Source organism: Saccopteryx bilineata, chromosome 5 (genome assembly GCF_036850765.1).
Source record: "Saccopteryx bilineata isolate mSacBil1 chromosome 5, mSacBil1_pri_phased_curated, whole genome shotgun sequence".
In the NCBI taxonomy this organism is placed as follows: Eukaryota; Metazoa; Chordata; class Mammalia; order Chiroptera; family Emballonuridae; genus Saccopteryx; species Saccopteryx bilineata.
In genome coordinates, this window is record NC_089494.1 from 2,432,458 (window position 1) to 2,444,941 (window position 12,484).

The following is a 12,484-nucleotide window of genomic DNA, read 5'->3' on the forward strand; positions in this document are numbered from 1 at the left end:
ACGAATGTAACAGAGGGAATCTGGTCATTTTTAAAAAATAAACATCGTTCAGACTTAAATATAAATAAAACGGAAATAATGTAAGTGATTTATTCTTTCTTTGTGGACCAGTACCAGTCCGCGGCCCGGGGGTTGGGGACCACTGCCTTAGAGTACCACGTGTTACTGTGACAGAGGGGAACTTACCAGCCAAGTTTCATTTCCCAAAGAACAATTCCAAAAGTTACACTCTTGCCGCACTCCTTTAACTTCCACAATTTAGGAGAAGGACGTTCCTTCAGAAACTGCTACTGCTCATTCAGGTAACTTGAGACTTAACTGAAAACCCGCAGCAGCTCCGTGCGGGACCGGCTCTCCCTCACTCACCCCGGCTCTCCCTCACTCACCCCGGTGACCATGCGGGGGCACCCATGCCAGGCCAGTGCCGCAGTGTCGGCGTGGCTCCGGGGGATAACGTCTGTGTTTAAATGCACAAAACCACCTGAGAGCAGGAGGCTCTTTCTGTCCAGCCCGCACGGGGGTTAAATTCAGCCTCTCATGCAGAAGTCACTGCAACACCGATGACTGATAAATACTAAAAAATTAAAGGTTGATCATATCTTTTAGATTGCAACACAGACCTCCAGCAAGAGGTGCTGCTCTGCCCGTGTCACGAGCACACACACAGGTGCGTGTGTGTGTGTGTGTGTGCGTGTGTGTGTGTGTGTGCGCAGGCACGCGCACGGGTTAAGAGCCACATCTATCCCCCTGGATGCAGACCTGCTCGCGAGCCCCAGGAGTGTTCTCCCAGACACTGAAATTAAACAAAGAAGCCACGCCCACGCTGTTAGCCACGTAGAGGGTGGTTCTGCAGTACCTTCCCCCGAGGTTTTGGAGCGCTGTTTCGATGTCTTTGTTGCCATTGACCTGGACATTCCAGCAGAAACCTCAGCCTTAAAGAAAAAAGAAAGAATAAAAAACCAGTTGATGCATGAGCTAGAAACACCAGGAGCAGATTCATGCATGATTCAAGTTCCGCTTGAAGAAGAGGACACAGATGAGGCCGTCCGTCCTGTTGGGGTGCACTGGCACCCACGTGGCACATAAGCATGGAGGCCTGAGGAGGAGCCCGAGGGACCTGACCCCTCCTGCACTCAAACTCAGAACTGCTCGCACAGCCACGCACAGGCCGGCAATCTGCCACCACTGCTCAGCCTGCTGCACGCGCACTTACACCTCTGTGACCACGGCTTCTCAGCCCCGCCCCCCCGGTTCTCGCCACTGGCAGCGTGGGCCTCCCAACCCCCCTCCACCATCCACGACAGCCTCCTAATGCCCGGCCTGACCCCATACCGTGTCCGTCTTCCCTGAGCTGCCGGACACATTTTCTCTCTCTTTTTTTTTTTTTTTTTTTGTATTTTCCCGAAGCCAGAAACGGGAAGGCAGTCAGACAGACTCCCGCATGCGCCCGACCAGAATCCACCTGGCACGCCCACCAGGGGGTGATGCTCTGCCCATCTGGGGTGTTGCTCTGTTGCAACTGGAGCCATTCTAACACCTGAGGCAGAGGCCATGGAGCCATCCCCAGCGCCCAGGCCAACTTTGCTCCAATGGAGCCTTGGCTGTGGGAGGGGAAGAGAGAGATAAGAGAAAAAGGAGAGGGGGAGGGGTGGAGAAGCAGATGGGCGCTTCTCCTGTGTGCCCTGGCCGGGAATCGAACCCGGGATTCCTGCACACCAGGCCGACACTCTACCACTGAGCCAACAGGCCAGGGCCGGGACACATTTTCTAAAGTGAAAGTTGGATTATGAGAGCTGGGATGAGTCTGATCTCCCCAGAATGGCCCACATGGAGAAGAGGGCTCAATGCTCCCCCAGACTCATCCCAAAGGCCACCGCTCCACACCCAGAAGGACTGCTCTGTCCCTTGGGACCCCACACGTAACACTGGCCAAATAAAGTGGTTAGGAAACCACTCAAACCAGCTCGTTCACGACACACTGAACAGCGCACCTCTCACCCCCACCCCCGCCGGCAGCCACGCCATGGCTGCACCCAAGCCCCACCCCCACCCAGACTGGGGGCTCCAAGAGCCCCCAGCACAGCAGTCACTGGCTCAAAAGCAGCCCCAAGTCTGTGTTGCCCAGTTCCTCCTTAAGCTCACCTCTGCGTCAGCTCTGGAGTCTTTAGAGGTTCTAATGATGGACAACCGCTTAGACACCTCCCCGGAGCTCGATGACTGTAAGAAATAAATTTTTCCTCAAATTCTGGAATTATTCAAATCTGTTATATCTAAAAAGACATCTGGGTGCACGCTGTTCTCTCTGACCCACAGCGAGATGACCCTCCCTGTCCCACTGCAGATCTGACTCAGTGAGGCTGCCAGGTCCTTCCAGGCCACTCCCACTCGGGGCAGAACCGCCTCTCGGGACCTGGGCGACGGTGTCTCCCGGACGCAGGGGAAAGGCAGGGAATTCAGCAATGGTGGAGGGTGGACCACAGAGACCACCACACCCAGCTGCTCCCATCCCGGCACAGAGCGGGTCACCCTCAGGGGGAGCCCAGGCCCCAGACTCCGCCAGGAAAGCACTGCTGGAACATTCCAGGAAAGCTGTAGCCAGCGCTCGGCCCCCCGAGTCATTCCCTGAGTCAGGAGAGGAGAGCCAACCACTGACACGGTCCTCCATGAAGACACAGATGCACGGAGCCTGTTCAGTGTTCCGACGACTGAGTGTCCCCCTCACTAACCATGAAGGACAGACGGCGCCAGTGGTAATGGCTGTCCCAGCTCCGGTGCAGCCAGCGGCCCCTCAGAGGTGACAAGGTGCAGCACCCGCAGGTGGCCTGGGTCCCTCACCCTGCCCGTCACCCTCAGACTTCTCAGAGCACTGCCACACCCACCATATCACCTTCTCTCCACAGTCCCCAGAGGGAGGCCGAGAGTGCCCTCATCTGTGCTGGACAGAAGTCCAGTGGAGGCGAGTGAACAGTTCTGCATCCCCAAGCACAGTTTCATACAGAAGTAGGAACTGCTGTCCTTCCCTCTCTCTCTCCCCCTCTCCCTCCCTTCCTCCACTCCTTCTCCTCCCTCTTTCCCTCTCCCTCTCCCCTCCCCCCTTTCCCTCCCTCCCCCCTCTCCTTCTCCTCCCTCTCTCTCCTTCCCCCTTTCTGCTTTCCTTTCCCTCCTTCCCCCTCCCTCTCTCCCCCCTCCCTCTCCCCTCCCTCTTCTCCCTCCCCCCCTCCTTCTCCTCCCTCTCTCCTCTTTCCTTTCCCTCCCTCCCCTTCCTCTCTCCCTCCTCCTTCCTCTCCCTCTCCCTCCCTCCCTCTCCCTCTCTCCCCTCACCCTCTCCCCTCTCCCTCTCCCTTCTCCTCTCTCCCTCCCCCCTTTCCCTCTCCCTCCCCCCTCTCCTTCTCCTCCTTCTCTCCTCTTTCCTTTCCCTCCCTCCCCTTCCTCTCTCCCTCCTCCTTCCTCTCCCTCTCCCTCTCTCCCTCCCTCTCCCTCTCTCCCCTCACCCTCTCCCCTCTCCCTCTCCCTTCTCCTCTCTCCCTCCCCCCTTTTCCTCTCCCTCCCCCTCTCCTTCTCCTCCTTCTCTCCTCTTTCCTTTCCCTCCCTCCCCTTCCTCTCCCTCCTCCTTCTCTCTCCCCTCCCCCTCTCCCTCCCTTCTCCCTCCCCTTCTCCCTCTCCCTCCCCCTTCTCCCTCCCCCCTCTCCCTCTCCCCTTCTCCCTCCCCCCTCTCCCTCTCCCTCTCCCCTGAGGTCCCAGCTCTGAGCAGGAACAGTCCCCTGCCCTGGTCTCACACTCATGGACACACAACCTTCACTCTCACTGGGCCCCTACAGGCCCCCCCCACCCGTGGACCGCCCTTCAGAACTGTCTCCACAGAGACACCAGTCCCAGCTCCAGCGGTGTAGTGAACCCCGCAGGCGGGACACGGTCCGAGCAGCTCACCCCACACCGCTGCGGGGCGCACGGGCGAACACACTAGATCACGCAGCGCCCCGCAAGCTCAGGTCAGGGAGAAACACTTCTTAGACCTCTGAAAGAGACGCGACGTGGAGAATGCGTTCCCATTTCTCATCCTCCTGTGGGAACCCTGGTTTTTATGCCATCTGCTGTGGGGCGCATTGCTCCAGGGCCCATGGGGACCCCGAGGCTCCCGGTACAAATGAGCTCACTCACTTACTAAGCCCCATGGGCAGCTAGTTCCCAGGCCCCTCGCAAGGCCGGTCCCATCGGCCCACAGGCCCCCCGTAGCGCGCTGGGACGCCACCCACAAAAAGAGGGGCTTCCTCAGGAGACTTGTGGGTCAGGCCACGCCCCTCACCACCGCACATCACTCAGACTGACCTTGAACCTTCCCAGACCTCGGGTCCCCCCTTCTAGCTCTGAGGCCCCTGGACCCCCACCACCGCCTCCCCAGGACACTTGACAGTCACAGGACGTCCTAGAGAACAGGCAGATGAACTCCAGACCCTTCGGGACCCACACCACCCACAGCGAGCCCAAAGTGACTTGCACGTTTAGAAAACACGGAAAACAAACGACTTTTGTGGTCAATCCTAAATCTACTGAACATTTAATGACACGAGAATGACAGTAAGCTGAGGACTAACTGCCCTTGCTCGCTCCTGCCTAAAGGACCCAGGAAGTGCCCGTACCCCTAACAACTGCAGGCCCCCAGGCCCCGAGGGCCCACGCGCCCCAGCTGGCCAGCACCTGAGCCAGCCTGGCCTGTGGACGCTGCCTGCACGCTGGGCCCCGGCCGCTCGGAGGCCTCAGAAAAGCACCCACACACACACCACACAGAGCACGTCTGAAGCCACCTGGCAAGAAACTGCCGCCTCCCCCAGTTTCCCCTGGGAGTCCAAGACTGTGGATTTAAACTGGAGACTACAAAACCAGTTTTCTCGTCACTCTGACGTCCCGTCGGAGAACAGCAGACTCTGAGTGAGGGGTTCTCATGTCCAAGGGGGGCTTTACCTTCCTGTCCAGTCTGTCGTGGCCTTGGCTGCGTTCCCGGCTGGGGTCCAGGGCGTGCTCCCCATTCCGCGCCCTCCGCCTGTCTCTGTCCCTGTCCTTGTCCTTGTCCCTGTCCTTGTCCCGCTCACGCTCTCTCTCCTGGTCTCTCCACTGCACCTTTTCTCTCCCCGCCTCACTCCTCCTGTCTCTCTCGCGGTCCACCTCCTTGTCCCGGTCCCTGTGGCCTCTGTCCCTGTCCCTGTCCCTGTCGGGCCTGGGCCTGGCTCTGGGCCTCTCTCTGTCCCCCTCGGGGCCCTTGTCTCTCTCGGGGTCTCGGTGTCGGGCGCGGTCGTGCTCCTTGGCCTTCCCCGGGTCCCTGTCCTTCTCTCTCGCTTTGCTCTCTTCTTTCGACCCTTCTCTCAGCCTCTGATCCCTGCCCGTGCTGCTCTCCTTTACTTCAGAATGTCTTCTGCCCTGAAAAAGACAACCAAACAAGGTCACACACAAACGTCTCCGCCCAGCGGACAGAAAGACGCCGTCTCCCATTCCGCACGCGGCCCTGCGCTCACCTCTCTGTCCTTAGGAGCCCGCGGCTGCTCCTCTCTCCCAGGCCTGGGGTCCGAGTCCTGCGGCTTCAGCGGCAGCGAGGCCCTGACCTTCAGGCCCCCCTTCTCTCCGGCTAACACTCTCTTCACGGCCTCGTCACTGGACAGCTGATGTCCCCACGGGAGGAAACAGAAGGCAGGGTGAAGTGGGGTCAGTGTTCACAGGCGGCTGGCTGCACAGACCGCCTCCCAGATTCCGAGGACAGACGGTAAGAGGCCACGACGGGCGAGTGCAGCCTCCGCTGGGCCCTCTCACCAGCAGCACGCGCTGTGAACAGCAGGCCCACCCAAGCTGAGAGAATCCTGCTGTCAGGTGTAGACTCACGTTGCTCAAGGACAACTCCACGAATGTCCCCTCCCCCAGGGCCACGGAGGCCCAGCAGTAAGGGACATGAGGAAGGCTCTGGCGCACTCCCGGAAATGAGAGCAGGACAGCAGCACCGTGACCCCGCCAGAGCCTCTGCACCCCGCCACTCAGGTGTCCACTCACTCACACTCACTCCCTCTCTCCACAAGGAGGCACTAGACCTGGGACAAGGACACACTGTGAACTGGGGGACATGGCCAATGTCAGACACCCAGGTCAGCCTGGGGGAGGAAAGGCTAGGGGCACCACTGCTGCAGAAGAGGCCAGCAGGGGGGATGCGGCCCGGGCGGGAGACCTCGGGCGGGCACAGGCGCAGAGGGTGCGAGAGAACTGAAGGACAGGGAGCAGCGGCAGGTGTCAAGGGGCCTTGTGAGCCACCTCAGAGCTGCCTGTGCGCCTCCCCCCCCCCCCCCCCGCAAGGCCAGGGAGCCTCAAAGGACTCAGCGGAGAAGACAGGAGTCAGATTTGCCTTTTAGAAAGAGAAGCTGCCTGACCTGTGGTGCCTGACCTGTGGTGGCGCAATGGATAAAGCCTCGACCTGGAACGCTGAGGCTGCCGGTTCGAAACCCTGGGCTGGCCCAGTCAAGGCACATACAAAAAGCAACTACGACAAGTTGATGCTTCCTGCTTCTCCCCCTTCTTTCTCTCCCCCTCCTCTAAAAATCAATAAATAAAATAAAAGTTATATAAAGAGAAAGAGAAGCAACATGAAGGACGCAGGCTGGGCATTGGAGACAGAGACACCACCCCCCACTGGCAAAATCAGCTTCTGCCTCTCCAGCCTGGGGGCTGGATGTGCACCCCGAGGCCTCTTGGGGTTCCCTAGAAGCCCCCGTTGCCCACTCACTGCGGCCATAAGAAACAACAAAGGCACCCCTAGCCCTCACCCTCCAGGTCCATGAAGGGCTTTATCAGCTACGCTCCCTGGGGGCTCCCCAGCTTCCACAGAGAAGGCAGGCCCTGTGTATGGCCTTCTCCAAGGTCCCAGCAAACAGGGCTGCTGGTTCTAACCAGAGAGGAACATCCAGCCCACAGTGAGGACCTCAGGAAGCTACAGATCCAGTCCCTGCCCAACTGAGCAGCACTTCTCCGAAGGCAGCACAGCTCTGCAATCAACAACCGGGGAGGGAAGGGGCCTGGGGAGGGGAGGGGGGGTGCAGGAAGGAACAGAGGGAAAGAGCGAGAGAGGGCGGAAGCAGACAGCAGAGCCCAAGGAAGAAAAGCAGCTCCCCACCCACCGGGGACGTGGCTGGAAGCACCCTGAAAGGAGGCCCTGAGGGAGGAAGACGGGGCCTGGGAGTGGGGCGCACAGCCTTGGCCCCCAGCCCCAAGAGCCAAGTGCCCGTGAGCGCCCACCTTCACATGGGCACCTGTGCAGCACGGGTCTCTGTGTCACCATGCATCTTAAGTGACTTCCCGGAACTCCAGGCCCCAGGCAGGAGGGGAGGCTCAGAGCGCAGCGCCCGCACACCGCCCGGCGCCTTACCCGGCCCAGGCAGCACCTCCCGATTCTCTGCAGCAGCTCGTTGGTTCTCTCGGGTTCGTGCCCGGCCACGATCCGGGCCGGCTTCGCCGACAGCGGCTCCCCCGACACCATCACCACCACGTCTATGGCCTTCTGAAGGAAGCTAATTTTTGCATCTTTATCCTGAAAGATTTCCATTCAAAATACAAATAATAAAACACTTCAAGAAAATCTGCATCACCTTCAGTAGGTTCAATAGGCACAGTTCCTGTTCGCATATAAAAGCTATTATTAGATGTCAAATTTAGAAACACTGACCCACTGTAACAAAAGAGAAACAATGGCCCTGGCCGGTTGGCTCAGTGGTAGAGCGTCGGCCTGGCGTGCAGAAGTCCCGGGTTCGATTCCCGGCCAGGGCACATAGGAGAAGCGCCCATATGCTTCTCCACCCCTCCCCCTCTCCTTCCTCTCTGTCTCTCTCTTCCCCTCCTGCAGCCGAGACTCCACTGGAGCAAAGATGGCCCGGGTGCTGGGGATGGCTCCTTGGCCTCTGCCCCAGGCGCTGGAGTGGCTCTGGTCGCAACAGAGCGACGCCCCAGAGGGGCAGAGCATCACCCCCTGGTGGGCAGAGCGTCGCCCCCTGGTGGGCGTGCCAGGTGGATCCCAGTCAGGCGCATGCGGGAGTCTGACTGTCTCTCCCCGTTTCCGGCTTCAGAAAAATACAGAAAAAAAAAAAGAGAAACAACTTGTTAAAGCTTTTAATATTAGTTGAGAGGCTAGCACTAACTCGTGCAACACTGATCCCATTTCTCAGTGAATGGAAATAGCAAAAATTGCAGTTGCTGGAGTGAAATAAATAAATCAGAAAAAACTAAGAACTATATGAATCCATACATAGATGGGACATAAAAATGAGACTCGGGAGACACGGACAAGAATGTGATGGTAACAGGAGGTGGGGTAGGGCGTGGGGAGGGGGCGAGGAAGAAGAGAGAAGGGGGTGGGGGGAGGGAAGGGGCACAAAGAAAACCAGATAGAAGGTGACGGAAGACAATTTGACTTCGAGTGAGGGGTATGCAACATAATCAAATATCAAAATAATCTGGAGATGTTTTCTCTGAACATATGTACCCTGATTTGTCAATGTCACTGCATTAAAAATAAAATAAGATTAAAAAAAAGAGAAAGAGCGTGTAGCAAATCACAGATCAATTAACCTTGACACCAAACATAATCAGCATATAAAGGACACCACAGTACACAGCGCATAAAAAAAACCAAAACAAGGATTCAGCCTGACCTGTGGTGGTGCAGTGGATAAAGCATCGACCTAGAATGCTGAGGTCGCTGGTTCGAAACCCTGGGCTTGCCTGGTCAAGGCATGAGAAGTGACTTCTACTGCTTCCCGTTCCCCCCTTCTCTCTCTCTCTCTCTCTCTCTCTCTCTCTCCTCTCTCTAAAGTCAATAAATAAAATCTTAAATAAATACTAAAGCCCTCATTCTTTAAGGCGAGGAGGGGGCCAGCCTCAAACGTACCTTCACGTTATCCGACTTCATCTCAGCGTCCGTGTACAGGCCCTTCATGAAGCCAGTCATCCGAATCACCTTTGAAGGATGGAGCAAAGCCACGGTCAGCACCCCAGGGACCAGCTCTCCACCAGCCTCGCTCCTGAACCCCACGCCCTGGGGCTGTCCGAATGTGTCTGTGCCCAGGATCTAATTCATGCACTCACTCAACACACACACTTCTACCACCGGCAAGGCCTCGTAACCAGGCAGGAACCAGCCCTGGATGTGGGCACCGGTCAACATTACAAAGACTTGCAGGGTGGTAAGGGAATGAGATCAGCACCTACTCCAAACCCAGGAGGGATGAAGGGTGTCAGGGAATGTCCCTGGAAGAAGTCAGATCTGAACTGGGACCAGAAGCTTACAGGGGAAGACCTGGGGAAGGGCACTGAGGAAGCAGGCCCTGGGCTACACCAGGCGTCCTACAAAGGTCCAGGGCCAAGGCAGTCCTGTTCAAGGGATCAAACCACGTCTGGGGCAGGAGGAACCCGAGGCCTCATCAGGCAGGGGCCTGGTCCAGACGGACAAAGCCTAAGGACCACAAGGAGGCCCTGAGAGGTTCAAAAGCAGGGGCCATCACCTTCATAGGGCCACTCAGGCCCCACAGAGAAAATGGATTCCAGAAAGAAAAGGAATTTCTTAGCCTGGGTTTCTGAAACTAGATGGAAGATCCTTCTCCTTCATAATTCTGTCCTCACTTGCCCCTTAGTCAACCTGTACCTCCCAATGACCCTGAAAACTAGCTTTTGGGGGGCGGAGGTTCCTGTTCCTCTGCACCCCCACACAGTCTGGGCCCTGGGTGCTCCCAGACCATAGATGTGATAAGTTATTATAAACATCAACGCAATGAGCGATAGCGTTTTTATTAATGAAAAAACAGTAACAAAAATCAGACCCTACTGAGTGTAGTAAGGATGACTGTATCTATATATGTGCTTCCCAGGTGGATACAAAGCATATTTATTACTGAAAGAGATGTTCAAATAAATAAGTCCCCTGCAAACACCAACTGCTTCTTTGAGACCCCGCTGCAGCCAGCCACCCGGACGCCTTCCCTCCTCATCAAGCTACACACGAGCTGTGCCTTATTTCTCCCCAGAAGACAGCGGATGTTAGAGTATCCGGAACTTCTTATTCCTGGGAACATTTCATTTTTCTCTTTTGAGCTTTTCCCAGTTTCGCTGGCAGTTAAAATGGTGAGCACTAATTTTAAGTGACGAGAGACGTTAACATCACAAGACCAATGCTTTGACTTCTGAAAAAGGCCACGTTAGTTTAGCTGTAGCTAAAAGACTAAGATGGCGACCTAAATGCAACACTGAGGAGCGGTGAAGGAATTCGGTACAAGACTCTGCACCTGTCATCTGAGAATGCTTTCCAATACATCTGCGCAGAGACACCAAGACCCCCACCCCCCTCCCTGACTCTGTTTCAGGGGGCAGACAGGACCCACACACAACATAAAAGTGTGAGGCTGCAGCCAGCCAGGCTCCATCCTGGTGGCTGACTTGTGCCCTCCTGGCTGACTTGTGCCCTCCTGGCTGACTTGTGCCCACCTGGCTGACTTGTGCCCTCCTGGCTGACTTGTGCCCACCTGTGCCTTCGCAGGGCAGAGGTGATATAGCACGTGGCCGTGTCCCTTCCCCACACACTGGTCAGGGCTGCACGAGCGGCAGGACAAGGAGGAGACCACAGCCCTCTGGATGTGGGTGGGATTCCAGAGAGTTTCAAGTACAAACAGGGTTCTTAACACAGAGACATACATTATAAAGTAGGTAGCAAAAATGAGTAAAGCAAACTTTGTGGAAGAGTAAGACGCCCAGCCTGCTGGAAGGAGTGAGAAATGACATCTGAGGACCAGCAGGGGGTTAGATCAAGGAGCCCCTGGAAGTCTGCCAGTTCAAGCTGAGCCCCGACTCCACAGAACACGCCCCAGCTCAATGCCCATCCCAGGTGCTCCACGAAGACAGACCCTGCCCCGAGTGACCAGGTGTCCTGACGGATGCCAGGTAACAGGGAATGTTTGTGTGCGCCTCTGTGTACCACACCCGGTGCAGGTCACCCGGGACATGCCCACAAACGTTCCCGTCTCAGTCACTCAGGGATTCACCTTCTGCTGGGGAAACGTTACAACCAATCCCAGCCAAGGCAGACTGTGCCATCTATCAGCAAATCCTAACACACTTAGAGTTTCCCTTCCAGATGCCCCTACAACCGCTTTCAATAAATTCACCCACAGGTGTTTATTAAACATCCCGTATGTGGTGACCACTGTGCAGAGTCCTGCAAAGGAAAACGTGGGGTGGGGTGGGGGTGGGGGTGGGGGTAATAAGTAAGAATAATTTCCTTCTCCCAAGATTTCTGGGCGCCTTCCACGTGCTAGGTAGGCACGAAAGAAAAAAAAAAAAATCACAGAAACAGCTGCGGCAGGTAGAATGGAAGAGATGCTCTAACAGATACACTGGCAGGCGGGCCGGGAAGAAAGAATGCTCCCCGAGGAGCCAGGAGACTCCCCGGAAAAGGTGGCCCAGGGGGATGGAGGACAAGGACGGAGGAGGGGTGAAGGTGAGGCACTGTGGTCACCACTCCGCCCGCCGGCCAGGACTCCGCGGGCAGAGGCTGCGCACAGCCAGGCCAGGCCCCCGGTCCCCGGTCCCCGGCCCCCGGCCAAGGACCCGCCTCGACCCCGGCCCACAGTCGGGCCGGGACCCTGACCCAGCATCCGCACCTGGGCCCAACTCCAAGCTAGACCTCGGCCCTCAACCCAGACCCGCACCAGGGCCCCGGCCCCGACCCCCGACCACGACTCCCGACCACCGACACCCGACCCCCGGGCCGCCCCTGGGCCTCGACCCCCGACCCCCGACGCCCGACCCCCGGGTCGCACCTGGGCCCGGCCCCTGACCCCCGGCCCCCGACCCCACCTGCGCCCCGACCCAAACTCCCGCCGCGGCCCGGCGCTCACCTCCGTGATGATGTCGTGCAGGTAGCGGAACGGGGGCTTGTTCAGCAGCTTCTCCGTCAGCGGCGGCCGCCGAATCACCCTCCCCAGAGCCTCCTGCGTCCGCTTCACCACCGCCGCGTTCATGGCGGCGACGCCCGCGCCCGCGCTGACCCGCCGAGCCTAAGCCCCGCTCCCCCGCCGCTCCGGCCCTGCCGCCGCCGCCCGCTCCGGCCTGGCCGCGCCGTTAGGCTTCCCATCCCACAGTGCACCGGAGTCCGCCACGGCGCGTGCGCGGCCCCGCGGGCGCCCGGTCGCCAGGACAGCGCGGCCTTAGCAACGGACGCGCCGCGCCGCGGAGCCCCGCCCCCTGCCCGGCGGCTGCGCGCGCACGCTGGGCGGGGGGGGGGTCTGCGGTGGAGTGCTCTGGTTTCCACCTGCAATGACGTGTGTCCACTCCGGCCCTCCCACGGGCCCCGGGAAGCAGGTGCTCCTCCCGGGTTGGAGGTGACCCCCCCCCCCGAGGACTCCCAAACAGCGACACAGCTTCCAAGATCTGTGTTGCCCGCTGCACAGATTCCAAGAGGACCGGCCTCAAC

General features: G+C 58.2%; 1 protein-coding gene across 4 annotated transcripts in view; it reads right to left on the reverse strand.

Annotated features, from left to right (window-relative positions):
• The window catches only part of TRAF3IP1 (TRAF3 interacting protein 1), a 50,670-nt gene extending 38,530 nt beyond the window's left edge, over positions 1-12,140 (reverse strand). For all 4 annotated transcript variants that reach the window (XM_066280996.1, XM_066280995.1, XM_066280994.1 and 1 more), the window contains exons 1-7: positions 11,910-12,140; positions 8,912-8,980; positions 7,397-7,558; positions 5,508-5,651; positions 4,960-5,412; positions 2,143-2,217; positions 857-932 (exon numbers count right to left, since the gene is read on the reverse strand). In XM_066280996.1, the coding sequence (XP_066137093.1) occupies positions 857-932; positions 2,143-2,217; positions 4,960-5,412; positions 5,508-5,651; positions 7,397-7,558; positions 8,912-8,980; positions 11,910-12,032 (1,102 nt within the window). In that variant the 5' untranslated portion in view covers positions 12,033-12,140. The remainder of the gene's footprint in view (positions 1-856; positions 933-2,142; positions 2,218-4,959; positions 5,413-5,507; positions 5,652-7,396; positions 7,559-8,911; positions 8,981-11,909) is intronic.
• Positions 12,141-12,484: the final 344 nt, after the last annotated feature.